We start from the raw sequence: 27,903 nt of genomic DNA, 5'->3' as shown, positions 1-27,903 counted from the left end.
TTCGCCAATAATTTTGTGAGGCCAAATTAAATACTGTACCTTAGCAAAAAAAATTCCATTAATTTATCCCTGAAGTCACGACTTCTGCCCATATATTTGCTCTTTTCTTAAATATATATCCGAAATTAGTGGCGTATTGCTATTGGGAATTCATGAGTTTCTTCGTATCATTAGCAACGGCTAATACTTAAAGCTTTATATCTCATCTGTTTCAGTGAATAATGAAAGGGGCCGCTAGTGTAGTGCCTTTCAGCCGAACAAATAAAGTGAGGTGATACCTTTCTACCATATCCTTCCGATAGATTTTGCATTCCGATTGTAGAGGGCACTAAAGCCTTTGACGTCATGCGCTCACAAAAGCGACAGAGAGCAAATGGGTCTCGTCTCGACTCATATTACGCGACACGTGAACACTTCCCATTCGACCCTCGGATTCGCGTCAGTCAACCGAACTTGAAGGGCCAATGAATATGCATGCACATATACTGTTGGCAAACCCCTTGCGACCCAAGTGATCCCTTCCCAAGGGATATTGAAACGAAGTGCACTGTTTTCATGAATTTCGAACGGACAACACATTTCCTGGGATCCAGGATTACAATAGCCAAGTAAAACGCCACTATTTACATCTAAATCCAAATAATACCCTTCGAGCCACCTCCATAAAGTTTGGCGGGAGATGATCAATCACCAACATGCAAGAGGATTCCCGGAATGCTCAACATATGGTCATAAAAATGTTATGCATACTAACAAATTATACTTACACACTCATGCGGAGGCAAAAATTGCCAACTACTCATAAAGGCGATCTGTCTAAAAAGCTGGAACTTGCAAAACATGTTGTTATAAGTAGTAGGAAATTCAGAACCATGTCTTAAGGAGTTCTAGGCTAAACTACAAGAAAACTTCCGAAAGAATATCGGAAGATCCCCTGAGGATGATCGGCAAGTCGCTGCTCGAAACGTCGGGAGACATGGCCGACATCAACCGGTGGAAAACCCGAGAAACTTTTCTGCAACTGATACGCCGGGAAAACCTAAGATCATACAAGTCGAGTAACCAATTAGTAAATCCTAAAGCTGGCGTAAATTTACTTGTAGAATCAGGAACTAACTTCAGCATAGCAGTTATGTAAGTTTTGTATATATGATGACCAGAGGTTCAACACGCGCTATGCTAAAGATACGGGACGTACTGGGACCTCCAACCACTTTGTCTCGATAATTTTGACGCTGCAAACTTTGATTCCCTAAAAAACCGGCTGTCATTGCTGATTGGGTAATTTTTTTTTACATTTTTTCTTTGCCAACCTGAAATATTTCAATCGCTTTTCGTGAATTTGAATGATCCATCGCAATACTGCGCTGTGTAACTCGTCCAATATTCTTGCATCACTATTATCGTCAATTAATTGATGCTTTTGCGGAAATTTGATTATAAATAACCTTCTTTTTTGGCTATTTCCCTTGTATTTTTGCATAATTTCCACTGACGTTTTTCCTCGGGTGCAGGAGGCTTCCTAAGGGTGCAAAGTTTATTCGAGTTTAAATTAAATTTTAATATGCCGTAAAACTCTCCCTCTAAAGGAACACTCCAGCACGCGATGAGAAAGGTCTTTAGAAGTGATAAAAATATACACCGAGAACATTTGAATGCGAAGTTGATGAGTAGGCAATCATCGTTGTGATGTGTGGCCCCTTTCAGACGTGACGGCTTTTCGCCGGTCGCCGTCCACGGCACGGCGCAATGCCTTTAAATAACCACAGGTAGCAATGGGTGTCTTCAGACGAGTCGAATCACGCCGTGGACGACACGACGCCGTGGACGGCCGCCGTGGTATCCACGGCTCCCATTTCAATCCGGCCCGGCGTACGCCGTCCACGGCGTGAAATAAACACTGTGGTGTATTGGACTGTTCAGACGCGTCGATTTATGCCGTCCGCCGTGTAGTTCTATAGAATTCAGAGTAGCGAGATCAGCGAAGAAATGCGGACATGAATAATATTTCATCGTTCCCATATTTTAAATTGTGCTTTTGAACGATATGGGAGATTTAATAGTGGACGCTGACGCTTTTCTACCGATTCCAAGTCATGCAATTACGTGTGCGTTATGTCCAACAGCTATCAACCTATCTAGAGTTAATCATTTATTTAAACGGAGAAAGAGAGAAAAGAGGCTAAAATATGTGTATGCTATTAAGTAAATAATAAGACCAACGATGTGCGCAAAAATAGTCTATATGACTTGATGTACATATAAATCGTAAATTACCCCGAGTCAAGACATTCCATGCCATCGGGGAGCTACCGCGGACTGCGCGCGCGGCAAAAACATCGATTTTAATTTTTAGTTGATTCTCATGGTCGTATTTGATTTCTTTTGATGGACACTCTAATACGTTTGAGGTAATTTAATGTAAATATCTTGAGATAGCACGGTGATCCTTTTCTTGTAATCCCAAGTAAACACAAAATTTCGACGAAAAATACAGTCGAAGACGAGTCATACAATTCGTATCTTATCGTCGATAAATATCGATAAATATAACGAAGGAATTAGGTTATGTGAAATGTAAATTGAATGTGGCACTAAATAAATTATATCTTATACGTAATTAACTTGCTAAAAAATTCACTTTCCAACATCCGTCGAGCACTGTATTCCCCGTGGCCAGCTGAAAGCTCCGAACTGTGCCGCACGTTCGAAAAATCGATCATTACTTCGGCGTCGCGGGTGGTCGCTATGGCATGGTGGGCTTTTGGTATCACTCTCTATAGGTTTTGTTGCATATGTGGTGTAAATATCTCGAGGTAACTCGGTGATCCTTTTTTTATAATCCTACATGGACATTAAAGTGGAGCCTAAGGAAAAGAGGAGCCTAGTCATTTAAACTTTTTAAAGGAACTCTACCAAGCATGCATAACCTCAATGATGTGGAAACAGTTAACTCCCAAATCGAGGTACTGAACATTCTGGAGAGGATACAGCAGTTGCGAGCAGTTTCTTCTCCTCTCGCAGGATCAATTCGTTTTCCAGCATCACTTAATTCTACGCCTTCAAACCAATCAACTTATTCTGTGAGAGAAGTGGTATAGTGTTTTGGGATTTGGGATGCAGCGAAAGGTTTCAACTTTATCAATATTTTATGTATTTTGTAAAAATTCTTTGTATTTTTTTTCTTCCTGTTTGATTTTTTTAATTATTTGAAAGTACTGGAAAGAATTTCTGATAGATAATGTTTTGAGAAGTGAACAATAAAAAATTCTAAAATCGGACTGAATGAAAAATCATTATGATGCACTCCCCAGCTCACATGAAAGTGTTAAGATCTATTACATTATCTTTCTTTAGTAATGAAATTTTATGTTTCCTTTGTCTAAAAAATTAATGCTTGAATAAATGATTTTAAAAAGAAATTAAATAATAATAACCTATCAAATGAGTTACTCATTAGCTAGTTACAGATTTCATATTTGTATCGAGGTTCCCTAATTTAAATTTTATATATAAGCATCATAAATAAAATTTATATCAGCACTATAGATAAACATTTAAAATAATAATTTAAATTATTATTTTAAAATTCGCACCTATTCATGATAACGACTCAAGAACTATTGAATAAATGTCGCTGATGGCCGTGCCGATTGCTTGCCGTACTGTTCTCTGTATTTCACGGAGCGCCGTGCCGTGAACGGCGACCGGCGGAAAGTCGTCTCGTCTGAAAGCTTCCTGAATTTCACGGCGCGGTGCCGTGGACGGCGGCCGGCGAAAAGCCGTTGCGTCTGAAAGGGGCCTAAGCACACTGATTGCCTATTCCTCTGCCCGTATTGTCGCAATTTTCTATCCGCACCGATATTGCTAACCTTACGATAAATTTGGGCATTCATCCGAATATAGCAGGCTCCATTACATGAGGAAATAGTTAATTTGTACCTTTCGAAGGAAAAACAGCGAATCGTTTAAACTCCGAATATCCTTAATCCTTACATGGGAAATCGATAACAGGTGTACACAGACGTGAATATTTGAATTTAATAATGGCTTTTAATGATGAAAGACCTTGGAATTTTGCATCAATAGTATCTAAAATATTATCGCCATTTTGAGACGCATATTAAAATTAAATATGTGACAGATCGTGTGAATTAGTATCAATAAAAATTTTTCAATACTTCGTGATTTGACCTGAAGAATGAAAATGTTAAAACAATGTATTCCATGGCTAAATTGTGACTGACCGCATTTTATCAACGAAGACATGATAAGCAATCCTTGGAATTCTTGGTCAAGGTCTAACTTTTAGCACTTTCTCCATTCATCTGCTTGAATTAAAAATAATTTCAGATTATGTAAACAGCATCAGCCAGTTTTGAAATAAAACTTTCGTAATATTTTCTGACACTATACCGCTTCTCCTAACTCCTTAATTACTTGCGTAAACATTATTCGCTCCGGGTAAGTTTTTATTACGTGGTGAAAGTTTAATCCTTCGCACCTACTATCGTCTTTATCGAAGAATGTCTTAAGTTTATACATCACAAAAGACGAACTTTTAGTTTCTATAACAAGGAAAAGCTTTTAGAATGACAGCAGGAGAACACTGTAGTGGTAAGAGAGAAAGGTCTTGAAAAAGAAAATCTTCATTAGTGACTTACACCCGATTAATTAGCACGTGAATAACGTGAAAAAAACGGAAAATGGGTAAAACTTCTTCTAGATTACAAATGCCTGGAAGAAAGCTGAACGATAATTTAGGATTGAGGCACAATCGCAATTCAAAGAGTATAAACAAAAATACTCACATATAATGTTGCCCAAGCAATAAAAAAAACATTTGACGAGGCACATCAAAGAATACATGTTCCAAATTGTTATTGCCGCAGGACATTAATTAATTGCCATGCTTAACGCTTGAAACTGATATCAGTAATAATACTAAAAAAAAAACCTATGACAATCCATTCGGCAGCAAGAAGATGTTAAAAGTAAAACGAAAATTTAACAGAGGAAAAATCATTTGATTTGGCCGGAGTTCGAATCCGGATGTGCGTTTCAGCGTGATTCCGCCAACAAATGTCGCCGGCAAGTCCGTGAATATTCCTATATTAATTTAAATGTAAAGAAAACGAATTGAAGCATTCTTAAACAATTGTATGCGGACTGATTTGATGAAGTAAATAATTTCTAAACTTCTACTTTTTTATATTTTTACTATCCATTTCCTTCCTTAAAAAAATTAACCCACGTAGCAATTTTTAGGTGTTATTATATTTTTCTTATTATTTCAATTTAATTAATTCAATTGCAACAACATATTCAGAAAATTGAATAGTTAAAACTAGAAGAAGGAAAAACACATGAATGAGTGACTTGATCCAATACTATGTATGTTGGTGCAACTATGGAGTAATTATTCCAAATGTCTGTATGTCATCATTGGTTGCTCCAAGCCTGGAGTTATCGACTAGCTGGGTTGTGCGCTCATTAACTGTTGAAAGAAGGCCGTAGGAAAATCGGGATAACTTTCAGAGGTTCAGTAGCACAGGGAGGGATATGTTTTGAAATATTTCTAGCATTTCTAATAACATAAACAAATCATATTTAAATGAAAACTTGGAAGGAATCAACGTTGGGCTAAAAGCCAATTGCTCTAGTTGTACATGGATATCCAGATAGATATAGTTGTATATGGATTTATTTACTGGATTGGAGGCATTACTCTTCCCAGGTCAATATCTCATGTTGGCAGCCTTATGGAAACATAAATACCGAGTTTCTACCATGAATGAATAACTATTATTAAAATTTACTCGTACTTTAATACTTTTCTGAACCAAATGCTCTGGTTATACCGAAACGAATGTGCATCTTCAGAAATTAACGGGATTTTTAGTTAAAAAAATAGTTATTTATTCGTCTACACTATTGTTATCGCCTTCAAAATAGTCCTGGTTAGATGTTATGCACTTCTGCCAGTACTTCATCCAATCCTCGAAACACTTATCAAACTAGCTTAGTGGCTTACTTAGCTACTACTACTTAGCTAGCTTAGGGATACCTTGTAAGAGTTTTCATTTAATGCCGTCTATGCTTGTAAAACGATGGCCCTATAAGGTTCTCCATATTTTTGGAAATAGTAAAAAGTCACACATAGCCATGTGTGGCGAATATGGAGGCTGAAGCATCGTTGCAGTATTGCTTTTGGTCAAATATTCACGAACAAGCAATGGAGTGTGAACCGAAAATTATCGAGCTCATGAAAGCACGCCTAACCTTAGCGGCTGTCACTGACAAGGTAAACAATGAATATGGATGAAAAAATTATCATAGTTCAATGGAATTCTTTCAGGGGCATGTATAAAGGCACACAAAGTAATCTGATATGGTATCAATCATTGGTACACTTTTGCTCAAATATGCAGCAACATATCCAAAACATTCCAAATGTAAAACGATCCGGTAACTCCAAAACGGAGTCTTAATTCCGATGGGGTATATGTGCTCCTAAATACTTATGTGCAACAAAACGTTGTAATTGTTTTTTGAATGTTCGCTATTATTATTATTGTAAAATAAATTGACAATCGCACTCTTTAAACTCTTACCCCGCGAAATTTAAAAAAATACCGTTATTTTCAGAGCAAACTTCGTATTTAAATCACAGAATTATTCATAAATTTCGTTTCCTCTGACACGAAAACCGCATCATTCCACCGAAAAAGGTATATCGCACGTTCCTGTTCAATAAATTAAAGGTAGAAGTGCGCTTTTTTTTGCTGGACTTCTTTTCAGCGCCGTAATATGTTGTTTCACCCGAAAGTCGTCGGAGGGAAAGTTCCATCTGGGGCCACGAAATAAATTTTCCCCGCCGTAATCAACATGGTCCTCCTCCCTCTCCAGAATGACCGTTACACTCCATTGTATAGTTTCCCAAGTCGTGGAAGCACCGATATAGCTGGCTTCAACTCGTCGTTCTCGCCTTTTTCCACTCGCACCTTCTCTCCCTTGTTACTCGGACGGCTAGCTTGTTATCAGTGCAATAAAATGACGAAAAAAAAACGGAATTGGTAAACTGTACGCCTCCGCGCGCAGCGGTTGCTATGCTTCTGCACCCATGTATCGCGAAAGCGAAAGAGGTGACAATCGTGTAGGATTTCAGCCGTGCATTTTTAAAAGACCTATTTTTTTCGAACTCATTGTTTGCCGGCCTTCATGAGTCCTTGACTGTATTCAATCTCAGACTACATTGCAGACTTCAATTACCAATTGAAAATGATTCAAAATGAAATATTGCCTTCAGTTATAGTGAATATTAAATAAAGTGTCCCCAAACATTTTTTCAAGGTGTATTATTTGATGTTCAGCCCTCTTTTCTTAAAGGCAGTCAGACTTTATGACAGACATATTGTGTGGTGTTGTAGGCAGATGAATGCTTAAAATTAAAAGTACAGACCGAATATCAAATGAAGAAATAATGGATCAAATGAGAGAGAAAAGAAGCTTATAGATATTATATATTATATTGTTTTCTTCTCTTTTTGTGGCAATGTTTGCCTTCCATTTTGTAATTTTGTAACTTGCATGCCTCCCATTTGGAATCTTTGTATGACCTATATAACACAATACCCTCCTTCCTAACTTCTCCATCTTGGCTACCCCTATTGACTCAATGTATATAAGGTCATACTCTCCCTGTATTTGAAACTGACGTCACACAGCGACAAAACTGGTCGTTATTAAAATCACATGTGAAATTTACAGAGTTTTTCATTTAAAACGAATCAATTTCACAAAGTCACGCCAAAAACCATCAATTTATATAGGGATATTTAAATCGGTCGTAAATAGAAGAGTGCAACTTATATGGGCCAGTGGGGTAACTAGGAATATACTCTGGGGGGTGATGAGAGGGGTTAGTGGGGGCTACCCCCCCTAGGAAACCGGAAGTTCAGGAAAATGTTTAAAAAATAACATGCCTGAAAATGCATTTTACATCATTTTGTCCCTTAAAATTTAACTTTTAGCAGATGCAGTTATTACATGTATAATCCAGACAAGATTTTAAAATATTTTTTTGATTTATCAGAGATTTGAGGGGTTACTTCCCCTCATCCCGCCACCATTGTTACGCCACCGATATGGGCATATAATAAGGCATTCTATTGATAGTTTTCTGATGGACAAAGGCCAAGAGGAAGACCACTGCTCCAGTTTATGGAGAGATCAATGAAAGATGCTGGATGCAAAAGAAGGTACGAGGAAACGAAAAGAAAGGTGGAGAGTTGCGAGGTACAAAGAGTGCCAACCATTTAAGGTTGGCATTCTCCAAAGGCTGCCAAACAATCTTAGGATTGAAAATTGTTTGTGTTGTGAATATAAAAATAATATGGCAATTAATAGGAACATAATTTCCAATACTTTTGAAAAATATGTATGGTGCTGCAGACGCACTCAATATTTTTTATTTCGGTTTCTCAACGTTATTTGACATTGATGATACCAAGAGAAACCTTGATTGGAGTTATAATTATTGTTGAAGTTAAAAAATAAATCGATTGCCAATTAAAATTAAAAGGAATAAGCAAAGGGTTGTCAAGGGCTAATAATAGTTGATTAGTTACGGGATAAGATCAATTAGTCAACTACGATGTGAATCATTTGAGATTAATAAGATCATTATTTTCATTAATACATCGTCTTATAGTTATTTATGGAGAAACAGAAGAAGTAATTCCAATAATTATATTGGAATTACATTGTGTAGACACCCAGCATTGATGGGTTTTGCGGTAGAAATAAATAAAGGCGGGAGGAACTGGACCTTCTATCTAATTGCTGCAAGGATCATTGGCTGAGAACAAAAGTGAACTTTCTAGCCAAGGGGAATGGGGACAAAATAAAGAACGACAGGGAATGGTATGGTGTGGGGAGAGGCAGAACTTTTTTCTCGAATCGTGAAAGGGAATATTAGCCATCGACACGAAAAGAAAGACAAAGGGGGGGGGGGAAACTTTGGAGAGTTTCCCAAAGTTTCATGAAAGAGAAAGGGAGAACAATTTCTTTCCGCGAATGACACGGTCTCAGAAATCACGAGTGAAAAACGACGGGAGAAAGGGAACGAGTAGGAGCGACACACATCAGATATCAAACTCACGTTGGAAGAGGAAAAGCCTTCAGCTGAGATCGTTCTATTAATTAATAAAGTTTTTTGCACACGGATACATATTTCAAATTTATCGGCGTCAATGTATATATACGTAAAAGAGGATGTCTGTTTGTCTGTCCGCGTTTTCATGCTGCTGAACGGAATGAAACCAAGGTACGTAGTACGTAGATGCATCTCATGCTATGAAATACACCAAAGGATCATTAAAATTCTATACGATCATGAATTCCTACTTCCAAGTTTCTCACTTCTCTGAGTAATATCATTCCCGAGCAACCACGGTCGGCCTGGTAGTGGAATATAAAATAATAATCCATAACCATTAGAAATATTGCAACTCCAAAGCGTTGACAGTAAGGCAAGCGGTTTCTTCATTCTCCTAACCCTACCTCTCACTTTTTCCACAGTTATAGAGTTAAATTATACTTCCGTCTAGTCAGTCCATCACTCCTCTAGGGAAGGGAGATCTTTTCCCACGTTAAAGTAATCCGTAAAAAGCTAAAAATATTCCAAAAAATATCCCTACGTATGCTAATGAACCTCTAAAAGTTAACCCGATTTTCCTACGCCCTTCTTCCCAACAGTTAATCAGCGCACAACCTAACTAGTCGATAACTCAACTTGGAGCAACCAATGATGACATAAAGACATTTGGAATAAATACCCCACAGTTGCAACAACATACTTAGTACTGGATCAAGTCACTCATTCATGAGTTTTTCCTTCTTCTAGTTTTAAATATTCAATTTTCTGAAAATGTTGTTGCATTTGAAGCATTGAAATAATAAGAAAAATATGATAACGCACAAACAAATGCTACGTTGAATAAAAAATTTTTAAAGTGGTAAGAAGTAGATAAAAAGTAGAATTTTAGAAATTATTTCCTTTGGAAAATCAGTCCGCATACAATTGTTTAAGAATGCTTGAAATCGTTTTCTCAATATTTAAATTTCCAAGCTCCCACAGACGAAATCGACACAGTACCAACAAAACACAGACGAATGCGCATCAAAAGTTATTGCATTGTTAACTGGCTGGTTAGGGTGAGCATGGTTTACCAGGTCAGTGGCTGAACACGACAATTAAAAAGACAGGGGACATAAAACTGCGTGTAGAGAGGGGGATAAGAAATGTGACATTGCATTCGAAGGAGAGAGGTGAGAGAAAAGACTGAGCTTTGGTGGGGGAAGGAGAAGGGATTCGGATCTATATTGGGGGCCTATGACTGAGCTAGGGAACGCTGAGGAGGATTAAGGAGTCGTCCCTCCCTCCGCGAGGCTTACCTTCCCAGTCGTATGAGAGTGACACCAGGATTTGGGGACTTAGCGTGGAGCCGACCACCGGACTGCGAGAAATTGGAGGTGGGAAGAAATGGAAGCTGTATATGTACGCGTTCCTCGACACCAGGAGATAACTGTGTCGCAATCCAGAAAATATATTTGAAGGGGGAATATCTCACTGAAGGAGGAAGGAAACTTAATTACGACGAATTTCGCTTACAAGTCGGGACGCAGTATTATACGCTAGGGTATATTTTATTTCTAATGATCTCAATGTTTTGTGTTTAAGGTTATTAAAATGTTTTTCACAATAATAAAATAAAAAATTAAAATTATTCATAAAATGAAAAAGAATTTCGACATGATTTTTTTGGAAAGGAATATGATTTGTTCATTGGTTGTGACCAAACTGTAACATGTTATAGTTGACTATCAATTTTTATTGCTTAAATAAAAATGAAGTTTGCGTTACACATAATATTAAAAATTTTAATTTAATAAATCAAAATTAAAACGTGAGTGTAACCTTTCATTCCTTTAAAATCATATTAATGTAGCATTATTCATTCACAGCCCTGATGAAGGCATAAAAATGGACCAAAACGTTGGAAAAAAATTTTGCTCTTAATTCTTAATTAAAAGACCTGCACTCCCAGACACAAATTAATATAACGGCATGACCTTAACGACTGGTAGAGGCATACATCTTCCAAATAGAAGTTCCAAAAAATAGAAATTTACTTCCGAATCTTTGCAGGAGTTATCTCAGAAAGATATTCAGCACAAAATGTGTATGAATCTGAAGAAATTTAATTTGACAAATTCAAAAATACGAAAGCGAAAATCATTAAAAAATTATTTTTCAATTTTCAAATATTATAACTGTGCGTATTTAAAAAATAAAAGTTTCACTTGTTAAAAGAAACTTGCTTGCTTAAAATAACTAGTTAAGTATTAAGGTTTAAAGTAATTCTAGAGCATATACCTGACAGAAATCCGTCATCAACACTCAGAAGAATCTGTAATTACCAACCCAAGATAAAAAGATATCACCATGGCGATTTTATTTGTTAACTAATGTACATTCTTTATTTAAATCTATTATGGAATGAACAAAGTCTCAAACTTCCTACCAATAGTAAGTAATTGTAAATACCCTTAATTACTAGCTTTAATTACATCATTGTGTGTATGTTCTGTCTGAACTCCCACTGTTTACTCACGATCTGCGGCTGTTTACTCTAATTGATGCAAAGTATACAGCACACTGCATGTAGGAAGCAATTCAACCCATTGCATACACACTTGAGAAAATAATTGAAATAGCATGCTTCATGCAAGTTGAAGAGTATTGCGGTTGAAGTTGAAGAGTATTATTTTATTTTAAAAAAATCCTTCAAGCTTGAATTGTTACCGAAATTTTCTATCGGTTTTATTTTGCGTTTTTTATTGACACGTTTAGCCATCCTTCGAAGTACGTCTTTCTCTAATATAACCTCCTGAGTCCCGGGAAATATCTAACGTTTTTTTCGGTCATAACGACCCGAGTTGAGTTTATTACGATTTACTAAAATTTTTCTCAATATATTGGTGTCATTTTATTGCTACTCACTAAGTTGTTCGAATAAGGTTTATAAATTTTTATTGTTAAATTTGCAGTTAGATACACAATAAATATTACATAAACAATGGCCGATGCATAGAAAACGGTATCAATATTTATCCTGAGAACATTTATAAAAACATGAACTTTATAAAAAGAGGAAAATGTATTGATCTTTACAACGTTTGAAGAAATCAGCCCCCTATATAAAACAGAGCATTATACAACTAAAACAGAATAAAACGTCGGTTCACAGGCGGAAAAAATCTGATACGCTCACGGTCGTGTCTGGACAAAACGTCGGTCGCAGCGAAACGAAGCAATACTTTGAAAATCCAACTTTACTCAGCGGTAGAATTGAAAGAAATAATAGACTAGAAAAAATTCCAATTTCGAATGACGTTATTTTATTTATAAAATCATATGAGAAAATCCAGTCGAGTCAATATGACCCGACGCGACCAAATAACGGTTAATTAGATATTAACAAACAACTTTAGCGATTTATGTGAATCATGTCGTGTATGTACTGTCATCTGTCAGGACGCACCGAACTAATTGCAATAACAACATTTAACTTTGCCAAGCGGTGAAATTTTTCAAACATCGACGTATTGCATACATTATGCCAGGACCGAGGAGGATCATGGAACAACGCGGTGACACGATATAGTATTTGACACTGAGTCATTGAAAAGGTTAGCTGGTAACCATGTAAAGGAAAATATAAAAGTAAATTTAGGACTAATTGGCCGAAATACAAGGTTCTTACACATATGTTACATTTGGAAGGGAATTAAGGACACTGGAATGGCAATTCGAGGGACTCGCTCCTGCAAATGGCGAAGGAGTCGAGGAGGAACTTAACGGGCGAACGGAACAAATGAGGACATTTGAACGGCGGGAATTACTCCGTTCCGCCTCGGTCATCCATTCAGACGAGGAGAAGGAATTAAAGAATTAGGAGATGGACAACGCAGCGCGAGGAAACGAATTGCACGTTGTTAACATCAAGAGCTTCCGATCCTCCAATACACTCGGCACATCCGCTTTAAAAAGACGGAAAATTTGTGGTATCGTTGAACCTCTGCTCGTTTACAAGAGAAGGATGACGAAATTTTCCCGCTAGTAGCACCGCGAATTAAGAGAATTAGAAGATGGACAATGCAGAGTATAAGGGCTATCAACTGCTTCGTGCCGAAGATATCATTGAAGACCTTAATTTTTATCAGATTCCAAACGAATTTCAGCCGAATGTGACTGCTTGTTTCTGAAACAATGTATATTCTTCATTGAATTGTAAGAAGAAGCTGGTCGATAACGCTACACAATTTCTAGGATGAATTCATTGCAAGTATAAAAAGATGCTTTTCCGGAAATGGCTGTTTAGTAATGGAATTCTAATAAACCTCTAATATTTACGGAAAAGTTTAGTTTTAGTTTAGTTTAAAAAAACATTTAGCCAGAATACCATCAAAGAATCAAGGCGAACAAATAATCAAGATTCCGAATCTGCCTGATTTGTCATTGATAAAGTCATTTATTTCCTTTGCACAGAAAAGTTGTATCATACTTGATTTCCTATGCGCTAAATAATATGATAGCTTTCAAGGAAACTATCTGAGTCTCACAGTTGACAAAAAAAAACAGAAAAATACATCACTGCACGATAAGATTTCGGATGGGACATAAAATCCATGGCATGTACTTGGCGTTTATCATTCGACATAAGCTAACACTAATTCTGCGAATTTCAGCAATTGACCATATAAAAAAAATCATATCAACTACAATGTAATCAACCTATTCAACCCTCATGAAATATCAATATTCAACGTGATAAATTGGAAAATATAACCGAATAGCTTCTCTAATAAGTCAGTGAAAATGCATTAGCTCAGGCGTACAGAAAGCGTCACACCGGTGTTAAACGAATCAAGCTAGGGGCCACTAGAGACTCGAATGCTATGTGGTAGAATTAGATTGCTTGAGCAACTGAGGGCTGATATCTTTCATAGCGACAAGGAGAACACCATAGTAGAAACCCACATATAATTCCAGATCTGAGAGAAACGGTAAATCAAGAGAGATACACGGACAGGCATTAGAATTTGTCATTCCCCAGAACAGTAGAGGACTTTAATAAATTCTAGGCGGAGTTTCGTGAAAATATTCCTTTTGTATTTTTAACGGCTGGTATCCTAGCAACCTCCGACACAAGTCTATTGAGGTGGCGTGTGTGTAGTAGGGGAAACAAGGGAGGAATGGGACAGTGAAAGGTATGGGACAGTTCGAATTTCTCTCTCTTGATTAAAGTTTTTTAGCTCATGCTTTTCTGACATGTATGATAAGCAGTTGCTGCATTTCCTCCAAAAATGGCTCCTGGCTGAAATATCTGATTGTGAGTTAAGAAGAGGATATTGGTTTTCACATCAATTTTGGAAACTTTCGTGAGATGCTATTACTGTATTGTGGGAAGATTTTCGGATGAGAAAGTAAAAGAAAGGTGCTATTTCGCTCTCGTCCGACCGCACCTAGAATATGCAGCGAGCGTATGGGATTCCGTGCCGAAAGACTTGATCCGCGAACTGAATAAAATACAAAGGAAGGCTGCGCGTTTCGTCAAAAACTGCAACGGGCGCATAGACAGTGCTACCCAGATGTTAAGCGAATTAGGCTGGGAGCCGTTGGAGACTCGGAGGCTGCGCGCTAGGCTTAGATTGCTTCAACAATTGAGATCTTTAAGAGCGACACGGAGAACATAATATTAGAGCCACACTATATTTCCAGGTCCGATAGAAGCGATAAATTAAGAGATGTTTTGCCGAACCGATAGATATGGGAATTCGTTTTTCCCCCGAACCATAAAGGATTTCAATAAATGCTAGTCGTAATTTCCTTAGAGCACTTAATTTTTTTTTACCTGTAAACGGCTGGTGTCCTAACACCCCCTGCCACACGCCTTTTAGGCGGCTTGCGGGGTATTATGTAGATGTAGATGAACTTTAAATTTCTATTATTCTAATTATGACTTTCTCTCGCTGGAAGGAGTGATGAAAATGCATGTCCTTTTGGTTTATTACTGATAATTTTAGTAACATCTAGCTGTTTTTTAAAACCTAAAAATACATGTGAAATACAAAATGGGCTTCAAAGGAGGTCTGGGAATCAGATATGTGGGAGGAATGGGACCATTGTACCATTTTGGAAGCTGTGAAAATGGTTTGTGATGAAATCAAAAGTGTGAGAGAGGTAGCAGGAGTAAAGAAATCATCAAAATCTGCATTATCAAGACATGCAGTGAAAGCATTTGCTACCAAGGACAAGGAAAGTGTAATTTTCAAAGTAATCTGATATATAGAATGGTTTTCCTCTTTTGTGCTTCACAGGGAAAGGTTTTACTAATGAATATGATGATGGATATAATGTAAAATTTATGCGAAATATGGAGCCAATTTAAAAATGGTCCTCCCTCAACAAGAACACATTAGTTTCATAGAGAAAAAAGGTATTGTTCTGAAACTTAATTCTCTAATTTTGTTTAAAGACACTGAAAGAGTGAAATCATTGTTTGCATTCACTACTGATACCGTAAATCGTATAAATATGATCATAAATAACTACAATATCTATTATTATTACGTATTTTGAATCAATCATTAATTTTTTCTTGCCATTTTTGCACACATACATTAGTGTCCAATTCCTCCCAGAATGAGGGAGGACTAGGAAAAATGTCATATGCTTTGAAAAGGCTAAATTTCACAATGCTCACCCATTCTAATTTCTCGAGGAATTTTCTATGGAATTTAGAAGGGTCAAGGCAGTGCTTTAGGGTGTTTCCTATAATTTTTTTATTGCCTAAATCTAAAGATTATTATTCCTCGAATTACATACTTTAAGATTTTTAAATGACGATATCTATTTTTTGCGATTAAACGAAAAGTGAAAAAATTCAAGCGCGCGAAAACGCGACGACTAAGTATGAATGCCGGGAAAAACTCCGTGTGACGTCGTTCTGGTTCCCGCTGCCGCCACTGAGGTGACCTTGGGGCGAGGCTTTGAGCGCTGATACGACGCAGGCTGCTAGTAGGTAGCTGAGTACCATGCTAGCTTGTAGCGCTTGGCTTAAATAAGGATTATTATTCCCCTATCAAACGAAGGAAACTTTCCAAACTTAAGTATTTTTAATGTGTGATTATTAAGAGATATTTCCCTGAGCTCTGTGCCTCATGCATGCATTAGTAATCTCAGGCGATGTAAAACTCCTCTCTACTCGTATAGAAACTAGGTCCCTGTGACGTCACGTGGAGTGGAATCGCATTGGCGCCAATCTGGCCTTTTTCAAATGAGGTTAAAATTGACCGTTGCCATTCGTCAAAACTGGGATTTATAAAACCGAATAATTTGTATATTATGAATACACTAATGGTCGTAAAGGAATCGCAATCATTGCATTTCGTTTCCTTTGATGAAGGAAACTACCCTATTGCAAAAAAGTGATTTAAGCCGCCAATATTTTCATAAAAAAATTGGATTCCAAAATGTCTTACAGTCCTCCCAAGTCTCCCCTATGTACATTTAGTGATTTTTTTCATAGGCCAGAAATAATTTTCACCTGCGCTAATTAAACATGCGTAGGTAAATAGGCCAATAAATGTGTCGCACAGCTTTGCGATAGCGAATTCCAATCAAAAATTGATATACAGTTTCGCTAAAGTGGCCTTCACCGTTGGCACTGATGCTGGTATGAGGCACGGGTGGCTACAGGTGATAAGGCTGCTCAAGGAAGATAATGGTTATTTACGAGGGCTCAAATTTTTACCCTGACACTTCCTCGTGGAAATCGGACGGAGAAAGCCATTAATCTTGCTCCCACCGTATCAAGTGACCCCATTTCCATCCTCAAGAGCCATTTTATAAATGCATAAAAAATATTTATTCATTTTTTAGATTTTTCTCTCGATTTATGAGGTTTTAAGTTCCAATTGGCAAAATTCTTTTTTTTTAAGTTTCCAATCTTGTTTTCAGTAAAAACTTGAACTCAGCATCATCTCTGGAATTTCAAAGAAAAATATAGTATCTTCTGCCTTCTAATTATAAGTGTCTAGCTTCTACGTAAATGTAAACAGAAAGCAAAAAGTTTTATGCATGTTCTATTTGATGCTGCTGCATTTTCAGTAAAGGTTTATTTTATTACGATTAATATTGTATTCGATGCTATTCAAGAACCTTCAGCCACCAAACAGTTAGTAGTTCATGAAAGTATTTCATCAACTTGAAAGATGATAACGAATAATTAATAACAAGCACAGTAACATAAAAATGAAAAGCAGTCTATTTCCTTGTAAAGTTTTGCATAGCAAGAATATCCAACAAAATAATTATATGAAAGGCAATATCGAGCACTATTTTAGGGAACAAAGGATATTTTTAAGTTGAAAACGCAATTTTTTCATGCATGTTTATTCCCACACCGCATAATGACTTCCACAAAACAAACTTTCCAAATTCAAGGCTTTCTCGAATTCATGAGTTTTCGCCACGAAAAACATCCAGTTACCAAGTTGAAACCAGTCACAAGGAAATCTTGCATTACTCTTTAGATGAACGGGATTCACTCCAGGTTACGCAGTCTCCTTTCATATTGCTAATTGGGTCGACGCGGTGACACGGATCACGAGAGAGTCGCGAGTAACCCGATATCTCACTGCGTTCGTGAACTATTGCCGTTAATTAGACGTAGAAAAACGTATTAAAATGACTCCAAAAATGTTTTGGCTGTTTTCACGATCTCACGGTAAGGTGAAATACATAGTGCTTGCTTCGGTAAGAGTTAATTATTAAAGAATAGAGGAAGGTTGCCTAAATCGCACCAGTTTTGCAAAAAAGCGACTTAATTGATAGTATTTATTTAATGAACCTATTCATAATATTTATTTAAAGAACCTAGTTTCCGTCGGACTAGGCCCTTTAAATAAATATTATGACGTATTCTACGTCACCGTATTGACGTAGAATAGAATAGTATTTTATGAATGCTATTCTATTCTACGTCAATACGATTTTTATAGAAAAAAATTGTCGCGATCTTTGATCGATCATGATTCTACGGGGAAATTAGAGTGAAAGTCCGGAACTCGCACCGCGGTGTTCATTATCATCATGTGCTTCGCGACCGTGTTTTGTTACTTCTAACCGTGAATCGTGTACGAGGACAACTCGGAATGAAAAATAACGTGGATATAATATGGAATTGAGAAGTTAACTCCGGAAAAGAAATGGTTAAGAAACAGCCGAACTGAAATTCATTACTTTACCCAATACATTAACTTTTAGTTCGGCGGAAGAATGTTAGATGTCACCTAGTCCACTCAGATATTTTTCTTCGAACGACCAAACGCTGTAATGAAGATTTTATTTTAAATCACAATAAATGTATTGCATTATTTTTAAACTGGTCTTCATCCACTGTAAGATTTTGGAGAATGCTTTTCTTCCCTCCTCCTACATATGCTAACATAATTTATGAAAGAAAAAGAATGAGACTGGTTCGACGGTACAGTTATAGAATGCACGAACAACTTATTTTCATCCTAATAACCTTCACCGCAGTTTTCAATATTCTCGAGGCAGGGTACCAAATGATAATAATGTTCTTTCGCGAATGCATTGCACGACTACACAATGAGCGAATGTACGACTTCTTTTTGATCAATAAACCTAGGTAAAGGATATGTTTTTCCTATCGTCCTTTTCACGTGGAAAATCCCTCAGATTTAGCGAAGTGGATAGATAAGTTAGGGAAAAATTAATCTCTCGTAACGTACTCCAATAGGCTTATTGTCCATTACATCATAAACAATTTAAAAGCAACAGATTTCCAAAATAAATATTAATTCGGTAACACCGAATTTTTTCCAATGCCTTTTCATCAAAAACATTTGTGACTATGTTTATGATATTTATATATTTTTGCCCATGCAGTTAGCCATCATCTAATGTTGGTAATCTAAAACATGTAAAATAACGACATCATAAATGCTTTAAAAGCAACAGATTTCCAAAATAAATATTATTTCGGTAGCACCGAATTTTTTTTCCAATGTCCAATGCTTTAAAAATATTTTATGACTATGTTTATGATGTTATATGTTTTTGTCCATGCAGTTAGCCATCATCTACTGCTGATTATCTAAAACATGTAAAATAATTGTTTTGAGAATAAAGAGAAAAATTTCAAAAATGATAAAATGTTGCAAAATGAACTAAAATTCATAAAATATAATAAGAAAGACGCATAACTAAATAAATAGAGAAGAAAATGAAAATTTTGCGTTAAAATTGTTATTGTGAATTCCGACTATTTTTCCGATGTCAGTTATCTGTTATTTTTCCATCTTACTGGATTTATTGTGCCTCGAACGCGCTCACCAGTAAGCTTCCTCTCAACTTCTTCTCTTACACTGGAAAGGCGATTATGGTCCAATTGTTGTGCCATTCTTCAACTTAGTGCGCACAAAATCCACAATTAAAACAGCTGAACAGGTGGTGTATACACTCTCCGGCGGCTGCAATATTACCCAGAATATATGTATATTGGGATCATATTTGTGGGCGTACGAATGAACGCGTCGTGAATGTCAGAAAAAACCGATGTGCCGTGCGTCGTACTACCAGAGAGCGGGTCCATAGGATACATGGCTAATGAAGAAGTTTACCGTTTGACGTGATTTAATAAAACTGTGCAACTTGCAGAGTGAGTTTCGGAGGGGCGAGCAGGGGGCAGTTGAGTAAATCGCCGCTAGACAGTCCCAGGAACAAATCAAGTGTGGAGTCGTGGCGCTGGAAGATAGACGACACTCACTTGTTTATTAGGTGCCGCAACTTACGAGACCTGACGAAGTTTCTTGAAGGTAGCAATTCTCCCGATACTGTGCGTTTGGATTTATGCTGTGTTTTCCCATAATGAGTGATTTAACGTGTTGGGCAAGTAATTCATGTACGTTTTTAATTGGTGAAGGATTTATTAATTTGTTTCTGGGATAAATAAAGTGTAATAACTTGTGCAGATAGAAAAATATCAAATAAGTAGCTGTTATAATAGAAAAACAATTGTTATTTATGTATTTCGTAGGGCTACATAGAACATCTCGAAATGGAGCAAGTGAGAGTGAAATGTTTATTAACATAGTCTTTTGGTTAATGAAATTATGATGTTTCTCTCTATAGAAAATACTCAAGCAAAACGATTAATGACCTGATACTATGAAAGGTATTAATTTCATTAATCCTAATCATTGGCGTCGTCAGCATCAACACTTTGGGGGGGACAAATGGGGTTAAATAAATTTTTTTTATACAATTTAGGGGGGGACGCGACGCCCGTGATCTAAATTTATATTTACTGTTATTTTATTCTATATATTCCATAATATTACTTACGACCAAAACTCCAAAACCTTTCCAAAGAATAATTTACCTTCATTGGGATTAACTTGATATATTTTCTTCCCATTCCCTATGCCAACGAAACTGAGACAGTCGTTTCCTTTGATCGTAACCTCTTCATTTTTTTTAAATTCTTCAACAAATGCACGAGTGGTACAAGGAATTCAAACGCGGCAACATGTCGATCGAAGATATTCAACGCCTGATCCGGCCTTCCAGGTCCAAAACTGGTGAAAACGTTGGAAAAAAATCGTGCCCTAGTGAACGAGGATAAGAAGGGTACTATTTACGAACCCGTTGAACAATCTGTTCTTTATTTCAGTTCATTACAGCGAATTTAAGGTGAAGATTAGCAAATGATACGAATCGCGGCGAAATTCATCCCCCGTGTGCTGACTCCTGATCAAAATGCGGCACGTGTTGCTGCTTGACGCGACTTGAGTTTTTGGTAAAAAAAATTGCATGACACTGCTTTCACACCCACCCTACTCATTATATCTCGCACCTCGTGATTTCCTTTTGTTCCTTCGAATGAAAATGGTGATGAAAGGGACATTGTTTCATCACATTACGGAGGTTAAAATGTAATCGAAGGCGGTCATGCAAGACATCGGAAACGAGTACTAAAGGTGCTTCGCGCAGTGGGAAAAACGTTTTAACCAATGCATCAGTTTCAATGGGGAGTACTTTGAAGTTGACTAGCGTTTTAAACAAAAAAAATTAGACTTTGAATTAAAAAACATTGTATCCGGTTACTTTTGGGTCCCCCCCAAATTACGTGATTCAGTTGCTTCTAGTTGAGTTAATGTTGTTTGAATGGGAGAACTTAGAACTACATAAGAAGGGAGGTAAGGTGGTTTACAGAGGAATTTGTCTGGAGGAGTTTGTAGCGAGTTGGAGGTTATCCGGTCATTTTTGGATTCGGGTATTATTGCAAAAATCAACTCCAAAACCAGGACCACTTAGGTTACCAATGGCTTCATATGCAGCGTTCATGTGATTACGCGTTCATGCCTTGGAATAAGGATAACTAGGCGGGTAGCTTGCACCCACTTCGGTTAACACGCGTAACAATTGTATTTATCACGTGACGAGGGAAATTTAAACAACAATGAGCCCGTAAGGAAACAATAGACACAAATATAAAAATGATGTACAATTTATTAAAATCTTTTTCACTTCACTCACCTACGAAAGGTCACTGAGCTTACGTTGAATGATCTTAACACCCAAATGCACAGCAATAGTTCATAATTTCACTAATCGTATGCAGATCACGTGACACAACACCACCAACAAAACAGATCACGTTACCATGGAGACGATCGAGGTATGTAGGGACCAAAATAGTGGCTTCACCCGCCCATTACTTCTCCTTACTGCATTGTTCATTCTGTACCTGGAAACTACAAACAAACTTTCTAAACTCATCCAAGGCCTTCCCTACTCAAATTTTCGCCTCCAACTCGCTACAAACTCCTCCAGACAAATTGCTCTGTAAACCACTTTACCTCCCTTCTTATGTAGTTCTAAATCCTCCCATTCAAACAGCATTAACTCAACTAGAAGCAACTAAATCACGTTAACTCAAGCTTCGTTGATCTCATGCATGGATACCCAGGGCACACTTTGTTTCAGGCTAATAAGGCTCTCGTGATTACATTCTTCCCAAGAATCATCATTTTTCATATTATTTTTTACAATTTCCGAGGTATCTTCTTTGTTAAATGATCTCTGTGGTCTCCTAAAAAGCATAAAAATTATCGTGATTTTATAAACAGCTAACGTTCATTTCAACTCAAACGTGCCATTTCTCTTAACAATTATAATTTTCTACAATATGCACCCGTTCCTTCGTGTTTGCTGAACGAGATTTTGAATTGATTCCACCTTATCAATATTTTTCCAATAAAAATGGCAAAACCTTATCCTGAGTACAGATCATGTCCCAACACAATATAGAAAAGAAGTAGTGGCGCTGAAAATCCCTCATTTATAAGTACCTCAATTTTTGATACAGTAACAGTTCACAAGGTATTACGCTGTTCATAAATTTTCGGTTGTAAATATACAAAAGACGTCATATGCTCGGCTATTTCTAATGTTGTATTTATTATCTTTCGCATCAATTCAGACCAATTAAGCACTTTCAAATTCATCAAAGAATATACATTTCATTATTTTCCTTTATATATGAACCATCCCTCAAAATCTAGTGTCATTATTTAACGTTCCATTGGTATTTAAAATTCCGATTCGCATCAATACATAAAGTCTTAGTAAGATTTAGTAATGGGAGACAAGTTAATACTACATGCTTAGAACTTTAAAGTATATTTCTAAATGTATCCTCTACCATCACTGTTCTCAAATGTAGCACTGCTTTCTTAGAAACCCCTTTCTTAGAATCCTCCAAATCTTGATATGCCTATAGACACAAAAAAAGAAAATATTCATGTCTTTGCACTAGCGATGCATCATGCATTATTGTTTTTCTGAATAACAAGTTCTACGAGTTGTTATGCCATTAATATTGAAAATCGTGAGCATAAATATGCACGATAAAGCTAATGAAAGATGACCATTAATAATATCAGTAATGTAATAATTAATAAACAAATTAAACAGGGCCCTGGCTTACAAGAAAAAAATATCTCCTGACTTGTGCGAAAAAGCGGGTGACTCCGTAAAAGTTATCACCGTGGCGAGTCCTGGTGTACTTAAACATATCTCCTGACTCTTGAAATTGCTTTAAGTTTAAAGTATTTTGTTTAAATGATATATCACTTCCAATCCAGAATTGTATTCGTGTTTTTTTTAATCCTTTGGTATTATACCAATTGTTTTGTTTTCTTTTTTTCCCCGAGCAATGAAGACAGATCGTAGCTTGGTTGGATTAATAAATCCAGCTTTCGAACTTCATTCTCTTATGGAACGAAAAATATATGTGTTTGGGCTGGATATTTGCTGGAACTTACGGTGATCCCCCATCTCCCCGTGGCACTTTGACGATCAAACAAAAGAAGGAAGGGACGACACTCCGCATTGTAGCTCCTCTGTCTATGACGTGCGGCACGGCCGTGAAATTTTGACATGATAGCCTATGGGGAAGGGAAAAGCCTCCGTCCCATCGCTTCGTAATTCCCTTGTCTGCGCAACCGATTCCTCTCCATCGTAGAAACAAGCAGCAAGGCCTTGTGTAAAATGTGTCACCTCTTCAAAACGTGTATTAAAAGTCGCCTGATACATTCAACTTCCGGTGAGAACCGAAAGTTATACTGTACTTACAAATAGTCGATTAAACTTATGCAGACAAAAGGAGTCGAGCGATTTGTAATAAAAATTGGTAGCGATTTTCCACAATATTTCCAAGGTATTGCAAAATATTCGCAAATTTAAAAAGTTCTGCCATCTTTTATTTCAATATATCTAACGTCCACATATAACGCCTAAATCTATTGAACTCAGTCAAGCGATTGATTTTACAGCTAAATGGGTGAATTATTGACAAGATACATGCCTCTTCCGGTCCGTAGCAGAAGAGAAAGTTTGATAAAATATGCCCAAGATCTATATATAACCATCATGAGTGGGTGCCGCTTTTTTCATCATTGAAAACGAACGTGAAATATCGTATCATCCAATCAGCGAACGAGAAGAAACGCATAATATGTCGACGCTATTGACCATTATGATAACGAACGTGATTAACGTCAAGGACGCATTATCCTGTCATTAAAAAAAAGCTTCAACTATCGATGGACTGGACTAGTAGGTAAAAAATGATTGTGTGATTAAGAGTTAAGAAATGAAAAAATTATGTTAAATATCTGAAGAAGATAGTTATGAAAATACCCTGATTATACATCAAAACGAATAAAAAATTTAATTTTAACAACGACGAAATTAAAATTTTAGTCAAGTTTCAATAATCCACTAGCTAATAATCAACCTGCAGTGAGTATGATTAAAATTAGTCGACGTTCATTTATTTCTTCATTGCAACCTCTATAGAAACATTTCAAAGGTGAGTTTCTAGAATTTCGTCTTAGCCGCGGGCGCTCACTTGGTTCTTCGAAACTTCGAAATTAATAATGAAAAAATTATTTCGTAATGTAAGAAAAATATGTTTTCATTGAAAACACAAATATGGCTTCAGAAAACTGCCTGTTATATTTTCTATTTTCAAGAAAAAGGGGACATATAGAACGGCAGAGTGAGTCCATTAAACGGAAATCTCATATTTCTATGACATAATGAAAGTTTTAATACTTAAGAAGCCAAATTATCAACGACGACGACGACGGGACGACGCAAGACATAGATTGTTAGTAGAATAGCATAAGCGAGGAGGGATTTCTACAAAAAGAAGAATAAACTTACTGCTGAAAATTTAAGGGTAGAAGTGAGGAAAAAACAAGCAGACGCTGCATATTGTGCATTTTTCTTTGTGGGAGAGGAGGTTGGACATTAACAGCAGCAGAGAAGTCAAGAGTGGAAGTATTCGAATTGTGGTGCTACCGAAGAATGGTGAAGATAAAACGGATCGACCGTGTAAATGATGAGGAAGTGCCAAGAAGAGTGAAAGAAAAGATAAGCCTTTTAAAAACCTTAAGGAGAAGACAGAACAACTTAGTTGACCACATGATATGGTATCATAGCCCGATGAAAACTATCTTAAAAGGACAGGGTGAAAGGGAAGGAGAGCAAGGGACGGCCCCATATGATTCAAATAGGACAAGTTAAGAATGTAAAAGAGAAGAAATAAGTCGCAACGAAAAGCTTAGGGGGATCGGGTTCGTGTGGTGGATAGAATGTTGGCTTCCAACCCTGTGGGCTCGCTTTCAAATCCCGGCGGTGGAAGAGAATTTTCAGAGACTGCACGATCCCTGCTTGGTTGGTGTGAGGAGGGTATTTCAAGCGTAACACTCCGATCGTCGGATGGGACGTTAAGCCGTGGTCCCCTTGGCGCCTTTCGTTAAGAGCAGGCTAATGCCGACGCCGGGTTTCTCTCCACCCTTCCCTCCATACCATTCCTCCATGACCTCAGCTGTCGGTCGCCTCCTTCAGATACCACTACCGAAAAGTCTAGTGGATAAGAGAGAGAAATGGAGAGCTGCCTCAAACCAATAGTTGAATTTCCTATTATTTTTTATTGCCTAAATCGAAAGATTATTGCTCCTAGAGCAGCATTTCACGATTTTTTAGATTTTTTATTGACGATATCTATTTTTCGCGATTAATTGAAAAGTGACGACTTTCAAGCGCGTGAAAACGCGACGGCTAAGTATGAATACTGGGAAAAGCCCGTGTGACGTCAGTCTGGTTCCCACCGCTGCATTGTGAGGTGACCTTGGGGCAAGGATGTGTGCACCGCTGCGATGCAGGCTGCCAGCAGGTAGCGCTTGGCTTAAATAAGGATTATTAATACTCTATCAAACGAAGAAAACTTTCCGACCTTAGGCAATTTTAATAGGTGATTATTAACAGATGTTTTTCTGAGCTATATGCCTCATGCATGCATTGGTAATCTCAGACGAGGTAAAACTCCTGACTACTCGTATAGCATCTAGGTCCCTGTGACGTCACGTAGAGTGGCATCGCATGGGCGCCAATCTGTCCTTTTTTCAAATGCAGTTAAAATTGACCATTGACATTCGCCTAAATGGTTATTTCTAAAACTTAATAATTTGTATATTATGAATACATTAATGGTGGGTAACGAGTCACAATCAATGCCTTTCGTTTTCTTTGATGAAGGAAACTACCCTATTGTTGACATATGATAGTGGCACAACTGCAAAATAAAACATTTACTCACCTGTATGTGATGAAGGCGAATACAATCCCGACTAGGGATAGGCTCGAACCCAGGACCACAACGAGGGAGGCAAATCCTTCAGCCTTACTAGTTGAGTCGTCCATCGCAACTTGTGTCTTGATTCGCTCTAGTGAAAACTTTTAGGTCCACTCTACAAAGGGCTGTTGGTCTTGATTCGAGACGGGATAGATGAGAGACTAGTCACTTCTAATGTTTTCATGTTAGGATGTCCGTCCAACTTCATGTGTAACTCATTGATAGCTTCATTTAATTCATTTGAATCAAACGAAGCACACAATTGTTTTCTTTAAATGATGTCCAATCATATAATATACAGGGAACTAAGGAAACAGATAACTCCGTATGTTCTTTCAGCACGATCTTTCTACGAGCTTGAGTTCACGAAGTGCAGAGTAATATTAAGAAACGTATAGCAGCATTATATTTTTGATGTGGTCATAGTATTTCCACTGTGATTTCAACCAGTTCATCTTCATTCATCGAGTCTCCAACGTTTTCAAAACCGTAGAGCACTCATATTCTTGAATTTTCGGCAAAAAAGCGGAACTGGGAATGAAGTTCATAATACCGCCCACCTTGATGTTTGGCTGCCTTTCTTACAGTTGATCCATTGCTTCTTGGCGTTCATTATTTATTTCCTGAAATTGAAAAGAAAATGTTCTTTTATGATACAAAATGTTTTAGAGAAATACAAGATATATATTTTAATGTACAAGAGCAGAGAAAATTAATTGTTCTTCAACTATGTACTTAAGAAATTTCCCTACAGTATGTAGAAGCACCGATCACGAAAATTACAGTAGGTACTTAAAGATTACCGAAATTATTGCTGCAGATGACTGAGTGTATCGCATTACTTCATCCATCTCTGGACTTTACGAAAGCAGTTAATGAGTTTATTCTGTAAACATTAACTCAAATAGATAGAATGATAATGTAAAAATCTAGTTTTCGCGCCAGTAACGATGATTTCAAAAGCAATTATTTTGTAGGGAGTTCACAGAAATCAAGGTAACTTAATCCATTATCGTAGTAGCCAAATCCACGAGGTTCTAGCAGGAACCGCACAAGAATAAAACTACGGGTGTTACTGGGGTTACAACATTAGGTTGAACACGAGGGTGAAAGACCTAGTCAAACAATTGTGGTACACAACTCGCAAACACAATTGTGATGGTTGATTTCAAGAAAACAAAATATATTAAAAAATAAAAAAATAGGTACAAGAACCTCTCCGCAATCGCAGGAAAACTTGAATTTAAAAAATAGAGTAAATATGAAATTCCTGAGCTTTATCACAAAGTAAAATGGATAACAGCACGAAAAAGGGATTGTCCGTCTCTCGCTGCATGCCCTTATATCCCTTGCTCATACTCTTATTCCCATCAGCGCCTCCAGTGTCCAAACTTGGTAAACGGGGTGCAGCAGCAGACGATAAGAAAGAAAAAACACAGTCGATGAGCGTAGTACGCTGAGCATAAATATAACAAACAAAGGGACTGCATAAGGGAGGCCCAATTCCATCCCATCTTTCCCCACTTCGGTCGCATTT

The 27,903-nt window shown here is 37.2% G+C and overlaps 1 protein-coding gene across 1 annotated transcript in view; it reads right to left on the bottom strand.

The window, feature by feature from the left end:
• Positions 1-27,903, bottom strand: part of LOC124164212 — a 79,944-nt gene that overhangs the window by 29,735 nt on the left and 22,306 nt on the right. Inside the window, exon 2 of the mRNA XM_046541437.1 lies at positions 26,331-26,989. Coding sequence (XP_046397393.1) covers positions 26,331-26,434 — 104 coding nt within the window. The 5' untranslated portion in view covers positions 26,435-26,989. The remainder of the gene's footprint in view (positions 1-26,330; positions 26,990-27,903) is intronic.

The sequence above is a fragment of the Ischnura elegans genome, chromosome 8 (genome assembly GCF_921293095.1).
Source record: "Ischnura elegans chromosome 8, ioIscEleg1.1, whole genome shotgun sequence".
Taxonomy (NCBI): domain Eukaryota; kingdom Metazoa; phylum Arthropoda; class Insecta; order Odonata; family Coenagrionidae; genus Ischnura; species Ischnura elegans.
Note: the sequence above shows the minus strand (reverse complement) of the source record. Positions and strands in the feature narration are given on the sequence as shown.